The sequence below is a fragment of the Delphinapterus leucas genome, chromosome 6 (assembly GCF_059928025.1).
Source record: "Delphinapterus leucas isolate spDelLeu-1000000601 "Yukka" chromosome 6, BTC_Dleu_Yukka2, whole genome shotgun sequence".
In the NCBI taxonomy this organism is placed as follows: domain Eukaryota; kingdom Metazoa; phylum Chordata; class Mammalia; order Artiodactyla; family Monodontidae; genus Delphinapterus; species Delphinapterus leucas.
This window is the reverse complement of record NC_143134.1, coordinates 103,963,575-103,977,503: the sequence shown is the minus strand read 5'-3', so window position 1 is coordinate 103,977,503 and position 13,929 is coordinate 103,963,575. Positions and strand designations below refer to the sequence as shown.

The 13,929-nt window shown below is 37.2% G+C and overlaps 1 protein-coding gene across 2 annotated transcripts in view; it reads right to left on the bottom strand.

The window, feature by feature from the left end:
* KIAA1958 (KIAA1958 ortholog) overlaps positions 1-13,929 on the bottom strand; it is a 180,725-nt gene that overhangs the window by 83,850 nt on the left and 82,946 nt on the right. For both annotated transcript variants that reach the window (XM_022579022.2, XM_022579021.2), the window contains exon 2: positions 4,939-6,133. In XM_022579022.2, the coding sequence (XP_022434730.1) occupies positions 4,939-6,109 (1,171 nt within the window). In that variant the 5' untranslated portion in view covers positions 6,110-6,133. The remainder of the gene's footprint in view (positions 1-4,938; positions 6,134-13,929) is intronic.

The window sequence follows — 13,929 nt, the reverse complement described above, 5'->3', positions numbered from 1 at the left end:
ACTAGAAGTAATATGCAACTTAATTTTTAAAACCTCACTGAACTCAATTTTACATGAGTAGATTTCAAAAAGTATTCTATTAAATGCTTTAGACTACATCCATTTTTCTCTGAATGCACTGTTTTATAGAAAATATAATCAATTAGTAAAAATTAGAAGAAAAAAGATAAAGAGATTAAAAAAAACCCCAAACTGAAAATCTAGAAATAGACCCAGTTATAAACAAAACTGAGATACATAAATCAATTCAGTGTACAATGGGAATTATTCAATAAGTGATGTTGGAACATTTGACTACCTATAAAAATAATGAAGTGAGGTTCCACCCTAAAATATATTCTGATGATAGAGTTAAAGGTAAAAAAAGAAAGGAGACAGAAGGGGAGGAGAGGAAAAGAAAAACAAAGAACAAAACAGAAGACAATATAGGAAAATATATATTTGATTCAAGACAGGAATTCATAAGCAAAATGCCAAAGGCAGAAAAGATGATAGCCAACTAGACAGATAGATAGATAGGTAGGTAGAGGTTGAAAAAACAGCCTTCATAAAAATTAAGAAAATCCATACCTCAAAAAATCCCATCAACAAAATTATATAGAAATTAATGGTGGACTCCCCTGGTGGCACTGTGGTTAAGAATCCACCTGCCAATGCAGGGGACACAGGTTCGAGCCCTGGTCCGGGAAGATTCCATATGCTGCAGAGCAACTAGGGTTGTGCACCACAACTACTGAGCCTGAGCTCTAGAGCCCGTGCTCTGCAACAAGAGAAGCCACCACAATGAGAAGCCCACACACTGCAACAAACAGTAGCCCCTGCTCACTGCAACTAGAGAAAAAGCCCGTGCGCAGCAATAAAGATCCAATGCAGCCAAAAAAAAAAAAAAAATTAATTAATAAAAAAATTAATGGTAAAGTGGGAAAATGTATTTCCAATATACATGGGTATGTATTTCCAATGTATATGATAGACTATGAGTTAATATTTCTAATATATAAAGAACACATATGAATCTATTAGAAAAAGATAAAGATGTAGATTCTCAAAAGAAAACACATATATTACAAACGTGAAAAGCAAAAGTTGATTGCTTGCTACAATAAGACTTCTGGGGAAAAAAGCTGACTAATAAAAGGGGTTCTCCTACACTGTTGGTGGGAATGTAAGTTGGTACAGCCACTATGGAAAACAGTATGGAGGTTCCTCAGAAAACTAAAAATAGAATGACCATATGATCCAGCAATCCCACTTCTGGTAATATATCCAGACAAGACTATAATTCAAAAAGATACATGCACCCCTACATGCATAGCAGCACTATTCACAACAGCCAAAACATGGAAACAACCTAAATGTCCATCAACAGATGAATGGATAAAGAAGATGTGGTACATAAATACAATGGAATACTACTCAGCCATAAAAAAGAACGAAATAATGCCATTCACAGCAACTAGAGATTATCATACTAAGTGAAGTAAGTAAGAAAGACAAATACCATACGATATCACTTACATGTAGAACCTAAAATATGGCACAAATGAACCTATCTACAAAACAGAAACAGACTCACAGACGTAGAGAACAGATTTGTGGTTACTAAGGGGGAGGGGGGAGGAAAAGGGATGGACTGGGAGTTTGGGGTTGGTAGATGCAAACTATTACATTCAGAATGGATAAATAACAAGGTCCTAATGGATAGCACAGGGATCTATATTCAATATCCTGTGATAAAACATGATGGAAAACAATATAAAAAAAGAATGTATACATGTGTATAACTGAGTCACTTTGCTGTACAGCAGAGATTAGCACAACATTGTAAATCAACTATACTTCAAATAAACATGGGGGGTTCTTGCACAAAATCATAAAAGAAGCTGTGTGTATGTATGTATATTTAAGAAATATACACACAGAAACCCAACTCATAATGCAATAAAAATTTAAATTTATGACAAATGCTCCAAATTTACATAAAAATCTCAAAAATTAATGGAATTGAAACCACTGCGAGATAGTCAATAATTCTTTTAATAATGTATGTCCTCTTTACTCATGACTGTTTGCTAAGATTTGAGTTGAGCATTCTAATAGGGCTGACATGAAAATTAATAATTTTATCCACACATTGTTAACATTTGTTAACTTTGTGAGTTTAGTTCTAAACAGAAATAAGAACGGTTTTCCAATAGGGAAACAGATTTTTTTTTGGCCGCACTGCGCATCTTGTGGGATCTTAGGTCCCTGACCAGGGATTGAACCCGGGGCCACAGCAGTGAAAGCACCAAGTCCTAACCACTCAACCGCCAGGGAACTGCCAGGAAATAGAATTTAAATGACATCAGTAAAACTAAACAAAATGGAACAATTTCTCTTTGTTTCTGTCTGACTAGTCATTTGTCAAATTATTTATTTTAAAAATATTATTCAAAGGTATGCAGTATTTCTACAATGATTTGATGAAGACTTAAGGTTGCACAACATCCATTTTAAAAGTACCCGATGTTGCTTTTAGCTAGTTCTTTCAGAACCTTTCTTCTTTGCTTAGTCCTAAGTATGCTTTACATATTAAGTACTTAAGGTCCATTTGTACATATTCATTCACATACATTTGGATGTGCTGGGTTCTAAATTTTTTTTAAAAACCTATGTTTAAAATAAATTTATTTTAATATAAATAAATATGCAAATAAATAAATAAAACTTTTAGAGCACAGAGCCTAGTTCGGGCTCTACAGAACAAAGGTAAATTATAAGTTAACTTTATATATCTCTCATAAAAGAAAAGTATCAATCAGATTTTTATTTGTCCATTGATGTTTCCAGTCCAAATAGTGTTTCGCTAAAGCTAATAATATCTTAGCAATATAATATCCTTCCACAGAACAATGGATCAAAACATCAGGATCATTCTTTAGGAAATTCCTATTACAGTCAGTTTGAACCTCAATGTCTCATTTACTATACACATACTAGCGGACTAATATCCACTAGGCAGATGCAAGGAAATCTTTCAACTTGCTTTTGCAGGGGTAAAGTATTAGAAGGATATGCAATACAAACAATAGTTTTACTAAGCTGTTTTGCTATACTGGACCACTTTGTAAAATACATTTCTGAATTCTACCCTCAAATATAAATTAAGTGAGAATGTAGGAACTCTGTCAGGCTGTCTCCTATTTCACAAAAAAAGGGGGGGGAGGGGGACAAATAAATAAACCAAATTTACAACTATTTAAGTGAAAAGGTACTACTTATATCCTATATGTATCAAGAGTTAGAGTCTTAATACAAAGACTTTCACAAGCCTAATAAAGATAATATTGTGTCTAATGATGTGAATATTGGCCAAAGACCATGTTGTGATTAAGTGATTGAATTAAAACTAGAAAGGAAGGAAGGAAGAAGGAGAGACAGCCCAGGGGATGGGACAGAATATTTACAAATCGTATTTAATAGAAGACTTACAACCAGAATCTATAAAGAACTCTTATAACTCACCAATAAAACGACAACATAACTAGAGAATGGGCAAAGGATCTGAATGGGTTTTTCTCAAAAGAAAGATATACAAATGGCCAATAAGCACATTAAAAAAATATAGTCATTAGGGTAATACAAATCAAAACTACAACAAGTTATTACTTCACACACCCAGCAGGATAATTTTTTCAATGGAAAATAACAAGTGTTGGTGAGCATACGGTGAAATAGGAATCTTTTAAAATTGTTGGTGAGATTGTAAAATGGTGAAGCTGCATTGGAACACCGTTTGGCAGCTCCTCAAACATAGAGTTACCATATGACCCAGTGATTCCACCTCTAGGTAGCTGCCCAAGTGAAATGAAAATATATGTCCACACAAAAACTTGTATATAAATGATATTAGCAGCATTATTTACCACAGCCAAAAAATGGAAACAACCTAAGTATCCATCAGCTGATAAAGGAAAAACAAAATGTGGTCTATTCATACAATGAAATAGAAAGGAAAATAACACTGATAGACGCTACCACACAGATTAACCTTAAAAAAATTATGCTAAGTACAAGAAGACCATCACAAAAGGCCACAAAATAGGAGTCTATTTATATGAAATGTGCACAACAGGCAGATCCATAGAGACAGAAAGTAGATTAGTGGTTGACTGGGGCTGGGAGGAGGGAAAGAATTACTGCTAATGGGTATGGGGTTTCTTTCTGGGGTGATGAAAATATTTTGAAATTAGATACTAGTGATGGTTAATAATAGCCCAGATTAAATAAATACTGAATGTTAGAATTACAGAACATTTAGAATGTTAGACTCACAGATAGGGGCCTCATATAATTATTTCTTTCTCCTCTCAATCCATTCCAGTTAGGTCCATGTATTCCAGAAATGCAAGTTATCTGATTATTATAAATTTTGAGAGAAAAAATAAAATACTTCTTCGAAATATATTTGTTGCTTTTTAAAAAAACTTGTTTTAAACTGCCACACCAACTAAAATGAATAAAGTGCTAAATTGGTTCAAATAAATAATACTGAAAAAAACATCAGGTCTATTTTCAACGTATGCCTAAACCAACATCATTTTGGCTTCAAAACAGTAACCAAGAGCATTAAAAAAAACTTTCAAAAATAACTGTACTTATAAAAATTCAGCTTAAGATCAGATACAAACCTTAAATACAGCCATGCAATATCAACAGCACAATCCTACAGCTGTCCTCTCAGCCCTGAGGTACATCGACTGGATAGATGGCCTTATTTCAGATGAATTTCCTTTACTGTATCACCTGGATGTATAGTATTTCATTATTTCTATCTTTCTGAGAATAATAAAGGCCCAAATTCTAGCAAATTGAGCCAGTGGTTTTAGGAGTGCTGACGGCGCAGAATTCTCTGATGTACGTGGATGAGGGACTCTGTCACCTCACGTGCCATACCTGGTATGCACTGTGCCGTGGCCTCAGTGGTTATGGTCGGAGCAACTGGGGGCTGCTGCTGACTGGAGCTCACTTCTGGCTCTGTGTTAACTGAGGGAGAAAGGGCCACCTCACAGGAGGAGACCTGGCTGGGCAGATGGGACAGGAGCTCTTCAGAAGCAACTTGCTCATCCTGTCCAGGCAGCTGCAGGGCAGACAAAGGGATGCTGATCTGTTTGTTAGGATGGGATGTGCTCACCGGCATCTGTATGGCCACCTGCTGGCTGGTGCCATGGGCACTAGTGGGTCCTCTGTTTGGTGAAGCCAAAGATACCCTACCAGTCTTCTGGACGATTGGTCTAGACATCACAGAGGGGGATGCAGACATACCATGTGGGTCTAGCTCTGTGCTGATGGCAGATGTTACATGGGGAATCAGCTTAGCAGACCCTATACAGGAGGGACCAGCATGAGTCTGAGGCTTAGGTTTTGCCATCTGCGTCAATGAGAGGGCTGGTCCATCTACCCCTCCGGTCAGCTCTGCATTCGCCACAATATAATAATCTTCAGGAATCTCCTGTTTGATTTTCTTAATGATCACATCACTGCTGCATTCATCAATCATCTGAGCTTGGGAGCTTGAATGGAGAGAAGATGGGACTATTCCAGGCCTTTTTCGAGCAATGCTTTGAGGCCTTTGGGTTTGGGGCTCAAAGTCACTATCCTCATCTGTAACAGAAGACTCACAAACCATGTCAAACAGAGTGTTTTCATCTTCATACTCTTCAACAGCTTCATCCAGTTCAGAGGGCTCACTGCAATAAGAGAAGTCACAAGAGTCTCTGGTCCGATTACAGTCTAGCTTTGCTTTCACTGGTCTCCCAGGGTACCTTTCAACAGGGCTAGTTTGTGTCTCAGAGGGCATTCCAATTATACTGGGACTATCAGAGTTAAAACTTCTGTTATCCTGGAAACAGACCCTTTCTTGGGAGCCAGCTCTGCAAGTAGCTGTCAGTGGCCAGTGATAAGCATGGCCCGCACTACAGCCCCACATTGCTGTCAGGTTCCCATGGGAACCTTCCGAAAGCAAATGTTTCAGGTTTGGAATGAGGCTGCAAATGGTCCCATGGCTGTGGGCCCAGCTGACCAATTTGGATAGATTCTCAGATGAGGTATGAAGGCAATCCTCCATGTTACAGGATCAGCAGTGTCTTTCCTAAAGGAAAATAATCAGAATAAGAAACTATTATTACCCAAGATATTCCCATATCTCAATCACTTCAATTTCCTTAAACTATGATCATGTGGCATTAAAAAAATGTACTTCAAAACTGTATCCAGTTAATATCACTGCATATGGGCAGAGACTGGAAGAGAATACAGGAAAAAAAGCAAAAACAATTGATGGTTTATGGCTATGGGACTTGAGAAATTTTTTGTTAATTTCCTTTATTGTTATAATGTCTACATAAGAAAAAAAAGTGAAAGAAAAAAAAAAACAAGCAATAAAAAAGAGGTGAGCTTTTTCATAGTACATTTTACTTCCAAAGTCACACAGAGAGAGGTTCAGTCAGCCCTGTAATAATAAAATGTGTGTATTATTTGTATTAACCAGGAGGATGAACTTCTAACTTCACCTTCTGCTACCATAAACTTCATTACTAGAGGCAGGGCCACCAAAGGCTTAGATCCATTCTAGGATGGATGTCACAGAAGGGAAATCTGCTGGGCACCAGAAAACAAATGACACTAATGGGAGTCCAAGAAGAGAATGAGGGGCTGTATCTGGGAAGTGGGGAAGAAAAGTTTTTAACAGAGATGGGGAAACAGTCTGGGAGGGGAGCCACTAGAGGCCCCTGCTGGGGTCAGGGGCACAGGCAGGCTGTAGACCAGAAGCAAGGATGGGTAGGCCGGGTGCCAGCACCCTAACCAAATCTTAGGAGCAGGCTCCCCGCCTCCTTGCTGTCTGAAATTTCTGAGACATTGCCTTTATCTCACAATTTAGAGGTAAAAACATGCGTCTGGTGTATTTTACCATCTGAGGTTCCTATACACCCAAGTTGGTATATAATCAACTACCACAGAGGAATGAATCATTCCTTATTGGGAAGAGGTCAAAAAGAATACTTGTTATGGGTCCTTGACTGGGTAAGAGTGAGGACAACATGATGAGCAAAAGAAGTAAAGAGGCACGTGGAGTCCACATGTGATTAGAAAGGTTTAATAAGGCTCTGTCAAAAGGGACATCCTGGGAAGAACTAGGGAGGTAGGAACAAGGATCTTTTTTTTTTTGAATTTTATTATTTTTTTATACACCACGTTATTAGTTATCCATTTTATACATATTAGTGTATACATGTCAATCCCAATCTCCCAGTTCATCACACCACCACCACTACCACCCCCCGCCACTTTCCCCCCTTGGTGTCCATACATTTGTTCTCTATATCTGTATCTCTATTTCTGCCCTGCAAACCAGTTCATCTGTACCATTCTTGTAGAGGAACAAAGATCTTGATGTGTGTTCCCTGGTCATCTGCAGCTGTGGGTGACAAAAGGTACCTCGCTGGAAGTGGGCTCTGCACTAAGGTGCCAAGGTCCAACTGCAATGCCATGTGCCCATGCAAAAGGGCGCATAAGAGCCTCCATTCTCTGCCCTGCCTCCATGGCACACCAACAGTAGTGTTTGGTCAATTCAAACCCTTTAACATGTTTTGTAACATGTGTGATATGGCCTCTGTGATACGGCCACGGCTATAGTCAACATCCCGACCCTCATTTTCTACTACTACTATGGCCTTTTCCCATATTTCCTGTCTCCTCTCTAAACAGTTTCTCACCCCCACTGGGCCTCTAAAAACTCATTCTTTGGCTTGATACGTAGCCTTCCTCTTTCTTCACCTGGAAAACCCCTTCAAGACTGACCACCTCCTGTTGATGTCTTTCTAGATACTCTTTCAGTCTCAGAGATTTTAGATTTTTTTCCTGTACTTCCATTATCTCAAGAAACTTGGCCTTTGCTGTACTGTTATCAATGGACATTCTTATCCATTTCCCAGACTTGACTGAGGATTACCTGAGGACTGGGACTATGATATAATTTTTCATTCATCAATGAGGACCTACTTAGGGATACAGAAGTTAATAAGATATGGTCCTGCTCTTGAGACCTTATAATCTATTGCTGGTGCTGAATAAGTGAATGAAGAGTGAATAAATGAATTTATAAATGCTGGCAGCACCATCAACACTCACAAAGTAAACATATAAGACCCTCGAATAAGAAACAAGAAATTTCCTCCTAAGACTTTTAATCATTCAAGGGATCAGAGGCTTTTCTCCCCAGTGATGTAACCAAAGCACGGCTGTCTTGTGTATGTAGCAGAGTAACACATGAACCACCAGATTTTATGAAGCAGCACAACAAATCAGAAGGACAGGGACTAGTGTGGGAGTCAAGAACTTCAAATTTTCATCCTGGAGCTCCTGTCTGTGGCCTCAGACAAGCCACTAATTATCTCTAAGCTTAAAATGACAGGACTATAATCTTTATGTTTCCTTCGTACTCTAGCAATTTAGGAACTTACTTCATTTATATTCCTTTCATATAACTTTAAAGTAGAAATGCAGAAAAACAGAAAGACTGGGTGGGGGGTGTTGATGTTTGTTTGTTCGTGTGTTGTCTGCGCCGCACGGCTTGTGGGATCTTAGTTCCCCAACCAGCGACCGAAACTGAGCCCTCGGCAGTGAAAGCACGGAGTCCTTACCACTGGTCCACCAAGGAATTCCCTGATGTTTGTTCTTTGAGCTTTCTTAACATATCTGTTTAGTTGGTATGGCAGAGACTGCTGTTTGCCTACCCAGTATCCATTGTCTCTTATTCATTACAGAGTCCCAATCTATTAGGGCAGCAATATGCTCACCTAAAACATATTTCCTAGCTTCCTTTGAAATGGGAAATCTCATGACACCATTCTGGCCAATAATATGTAAACAGAAGTCACTGGGTGGGGCTTCTGCAAAAGCCCTTTGAAGCACAGACTTGTCCCAGTTTTCGCCTTTTTCCCTTTGTCCTTCCCTTTCTTCCTGCCTGGAATAAGGACATGATGGCTGGGCCTGCAGAGGCCATCTTAGGAGCATGAAATAAGGACTTAAGGATGGGAGAGAATAGCCAGAGGAGCTTGGTAACATCATGGAGCCACTGCATCAGCTCTGAACTGCCTAAGATTCCTTGTTACTTAAGGGAAAGATAATCCCATGATCTTGCTTAAGCCACTGTTGTTGAAGTATTTGATTACTCACAGCTGAACTCAACTACTAACTGATACACAAAAAATAATACATTCACCTCTGGTTTTTGAAACCTTAGAGCAGAATCCTTCATTTTCTTTGCACTATACTCTAGGTTTCTCAGACTGGATTCTACAAATAAATCTTGGGAGGTCTATAATTTTATGGCATAATGTTTATAATTGTTTTCATTTTTATCATAATAAAAATACAGTTAATATAAGCATATTATGAATTATCTAAATCTTATATCTAAGTATCACCTTGTAATTTTAGTTCCCCTTTGCCTTTGTATCTATACTCATATTAGTGTCCACAATCAACTAAAGTAACATCACTCAACTTCCAATTTGTTGGGAAACTTTTTCATGCTGTACTCTTTCTAGCAGATATAAATACAAAACTACTCTTCTGCATTAATAATTTTCAAATGAAAAGTATTATGATTTGACATCATGAAAATGGCATATGTAATGTGAAGCAAAATACCTCTTTAAATGTCGTAGGCTAACGAGAAAAGAAATAAATGATATATGCTCACAGAAAAAATCATATACATTATGGCACAATATTTGAATGAAGTCATTGTAACAGTTCTAACTGTAAAAAATGTGGCAGAATCAAAACACAAAATTGTATAAGCCTGAGGAAGTCAAAAGTACTTACTGTCCAGGTAAAAGCTACTATACAGTAGTAAAATAGTAACTTTGCTGAAGATCCGCAGCCAGAAAAAATTATAATTAAAATAAAAGACAAAGTGGATAAAACTTTAAATTTTGTTAAAGCTTATCCACTTAATTCTATAATAATCACCAACCTCTAAGAATAAACAGGTAGTAATCATAAGTCACTTTTATTACATTATGAAACTTACTAGCAATCTCATGAAGAGGCTCTTAAACTTTTCTTGAGTACCATAAAATGAAAATATTTTTCCAGTATTACTATTAATATAATTCAACCAGGCAACCAATGTTAACTGGTAGCTTTGAGAGCATAATTAGCTAATATTTAAGGTACTTAAATGGATTGAGTCTAAGCTGACAAGGAATAGCTATCAATATACTGCAATATATTCAAAGTTTAATACAAAACAGAATCAACCATAGGACAATCAAGGTACTTTCAAACTGCTGAGAATAAGTACAGCTAACCCTTGAACAATATGGGTTTGAACTGCGCAGATGTACTTAAACACTGATATTTTTCAATAGTAAATAGTACACTACTACACAGTCAGTGGTTGGTTGAACCCTGGATACAGAGGGCCTACTATAAATTATACACAGATTAACTTGGAGTTGTTCAAGGATCAACTGTAGTTTCTAGGATCTACTAATTTCCTTCAGCAGTCTGATGATAAGCTCTATGCTGAAAAACAATGTTTCTTCTACGTTTTCAAGAATAGAAAAATAACTTCAGATAGGATTTTCCCATATTTTATATGGGCAATGATTGGATTAGACACTAAGCTTTACAGAATTATCATGGGATATGTCATTAAAAATTGAACCCCAAGGAGGCCTGCCTAGCAGTGTGTAGGTTAAGTATGAGATTTGATTATCCTAAATCAGCAAAAAAAGCTATAAAGTTATCATCACCACACTGTTAACTTAGGCAAGCAGATATTCTATCATTAGTATTTATATTGTTAAAGTCAAAATCAGAAACGTTATAGAATCAGACTTTCTACCATTAAACCTAACATTAATTATTAGGTTTCAGAACAACATAAAACTATTATTATATCTAACATTCACTGAACAATTACTGATTGCCAGGTACTACTCTAGGACTTGACATATCAATAATCCTAATTATATCAACAATCCTAATAAATTAGGTAACTTATTATCCTCATTTTACTTGGACAAAGTAATGGTAGAGCCAAAATTTGAACTTCAGTCTTAACTCCAGAGCCCACACTGTTAATTAACATACTATACTGCCTCCAGCATTATAAGAGTAGAAAGATATTGTCTCAAGTCTGGTTCTCTTATCATATTAATGTTGTTAATTTGAACTTATGGTTTTGTAGTTTTACTTTAGTTGAATTTGTATGTCTGTTTTTTTTTTTTTTTTTTTTTTTGCGGTATGCGAGCCTCTCACTGTTGTGGCCTCTCCCGTTGCGGAGCACAGGCTCCGGACACGCAGGCTCAGCAGCCATAGCTCACGGGCCCAGCCGCTCCGCGGCACGTGGGATCTTCCCAGACCGGGGCACGAACCCGTGTCCCCTGCATCGGCAGGCGGACGCTCAACCACTGTGCCACCAGGGAAGCCCAGTTTTGATTTACAGGTTTATTAGAACTATAAGCATATATTTTACATATAAACATATTTAAATAACATTATGATGAAAATGACTTAAGCCAGCACTAGGTATAAAGAAGGTTCATGAAAATATTTTTCTTTCAAAAGTTTGAGAAAACCTTTTTTTTTAGGAAAAAAAAAGGTATAAAAAAATTACATTGCTTTTCCAAAGCCTGACAATGAGCCACCAGTCAAACACCATGAATATCTTGTTGGCTTTCACCTGACTTCAGTTACAACAATTTGCCCCACAGTTCTTATAGTCTCTCTCTTTATGAGGTTCTGAAACTTTTAAAGGATTTGGTGTTGCTGTTGTTTTAATACCACTAAATCTCAATTACTGAGGCATAACAAAATGACACAAGAAGAAACAGAAAATCTGAGTAGCCATTTATCTATAAAATAAATTGAATTAAAAAAAATCTTGGGCTTCCCTGGTGGCGCAGTGGTTGAGAGTCCGCCTGCCGATGCAGGGGACACGGGTTCGTGCCCCGGTCCGGGAAGATCCCACATGCCGTGGAGGGGTTGGGCCCGTGAGCCATGGCCGCTGAGCCTGCGCGTCCGGAACCTGTGCTCCGCAACGGGAGAGGCCACAACAGTGAGAGGCCCGTGTACCGCAAAAAAAAAAAAAAAAAAAAATCTTTTCCGGGCTTTCCTGGTGGCGCAGTGGTTGAGAATCCGCCTGCCAATGCAGGAGACACGGGCTTGAGCCCTGGTCCGGAAAGATCCCACATGCCGTGGAGCAACTAGGCCCGTGAGCCACAACTACTGAGCTTGTGCATCTGGAGCCTGTGCTCCGCAACAAGAGAGGCCGCGATAGTGAGAGGCCCGCACACCGCAATGAAGAGTGGCCCCTGCTCACCACAACTAGAGTAAGCCCTCGCACAGAAACGAAGACCCAACACAGCCAAAAATAAATAAATAAATAATAATAATAATAAAAATCTTTTCCAAAAAAAAATTTCACTGGTGAATTCTATCACTCATCAAGAAAGAAATAATACCAAAATTATGTAAATATTTTCAAAAACTAGGAGGAAGAACTACCCAACTTGTCTGAGGCTAGCATAACCCTTAATACCAAAACCAGACAAAGATATTACAATAAAGAATATTATAGATCAATATTCCTAATTTGATGCAAAATCCTTTAAAAACTTTAGCAAGCTGAATCCAACAATATATAAAATGGGTAATACATCATGACCAATCCCAGGAATGCAGACTTATCCCAGGAATGCAAGGTTGGCTGTTTATTCAAAAACTAATCATACTCCAATAAAAATTAATAAAAACAAAAACCAAAAACTAATCAATATAATTCAACATACTAACCATCCACTGGGGGGCATATGATCAATTTCAATAGATGTAGACAAAGTATCTGACAAAATTTTAAATCTATTTATGATAAAAACTCTTAGCAAACTAATAATAGTAGGAACTTCCTCAAACTGATAAAATACATCTACAAAAAGTCTACAGCCAACATCATACTTAATATAAAAGACTGAATTGTTTCCTCCCAAGACCAGGAATAAGGCAAGAACGTGCTCACTTGCATCATTTTTATTCAACATTGTACTAGACACAGCTACTGAAATAATACAATAAATGAAAAGGAAGAAAAATTAGAACAGAAGAAGTAAAATTTGTCTATTTGTAGATGATAGGGTTGTTTATGTAGAAAATTCCAGAGAATTCACAAAACAACAGCTAGAACTCATAAATAAATTTAGCAAAGTAATAGGATACAAGATTAATATTTTAAAAATCATATACCAGCCTCAAAATATTAGAAAATTAAAGTTTAAAAAATTATATTCATAGTAGTGCCAAATGTATTAAATACTTTGGAACAAATCCAAGACTTCTATACTGAAAACTATAAAACACTGCTGAGAGAAATTAAACATGACCTAAATAAATAGAGATATATACCATATTTGTAGACTGGGAAGATTCAATATTGTTAGGTTGGTATTATTCCCAAATTGATCTACATATTCAATGCAATTCCAATCAAAATTCTAGCAGGCTCTTTTAGTAGAAATTGACAAGTCAATTCTAAAGTTTATATGGAAATATAAAGAACTTACAGAATAACTAAGCAAAATTCTAAAGTAAGAATAAAGTAGGAGGACTCACTCTACCTGATTTCAAGACTTACAATAATTTCCAGCTACAGTAATCGTGGGGTACTGACAAAAGAATAGACACGTATATCAATGGAACAGAGGAAGTAGCCAAAAATAGACCCACACATATTTGGTCAATTGATTTTTGACAAAAGTGTAAAGGTAATTCAATAGGAAAGGAAAATCTTTCGGACAAACGGTGTTGGATCAATAGGATATCCATTAAAGAAAAAAATCAACCTTTAGTTACACTACACGTAAAAATTAACTCAAA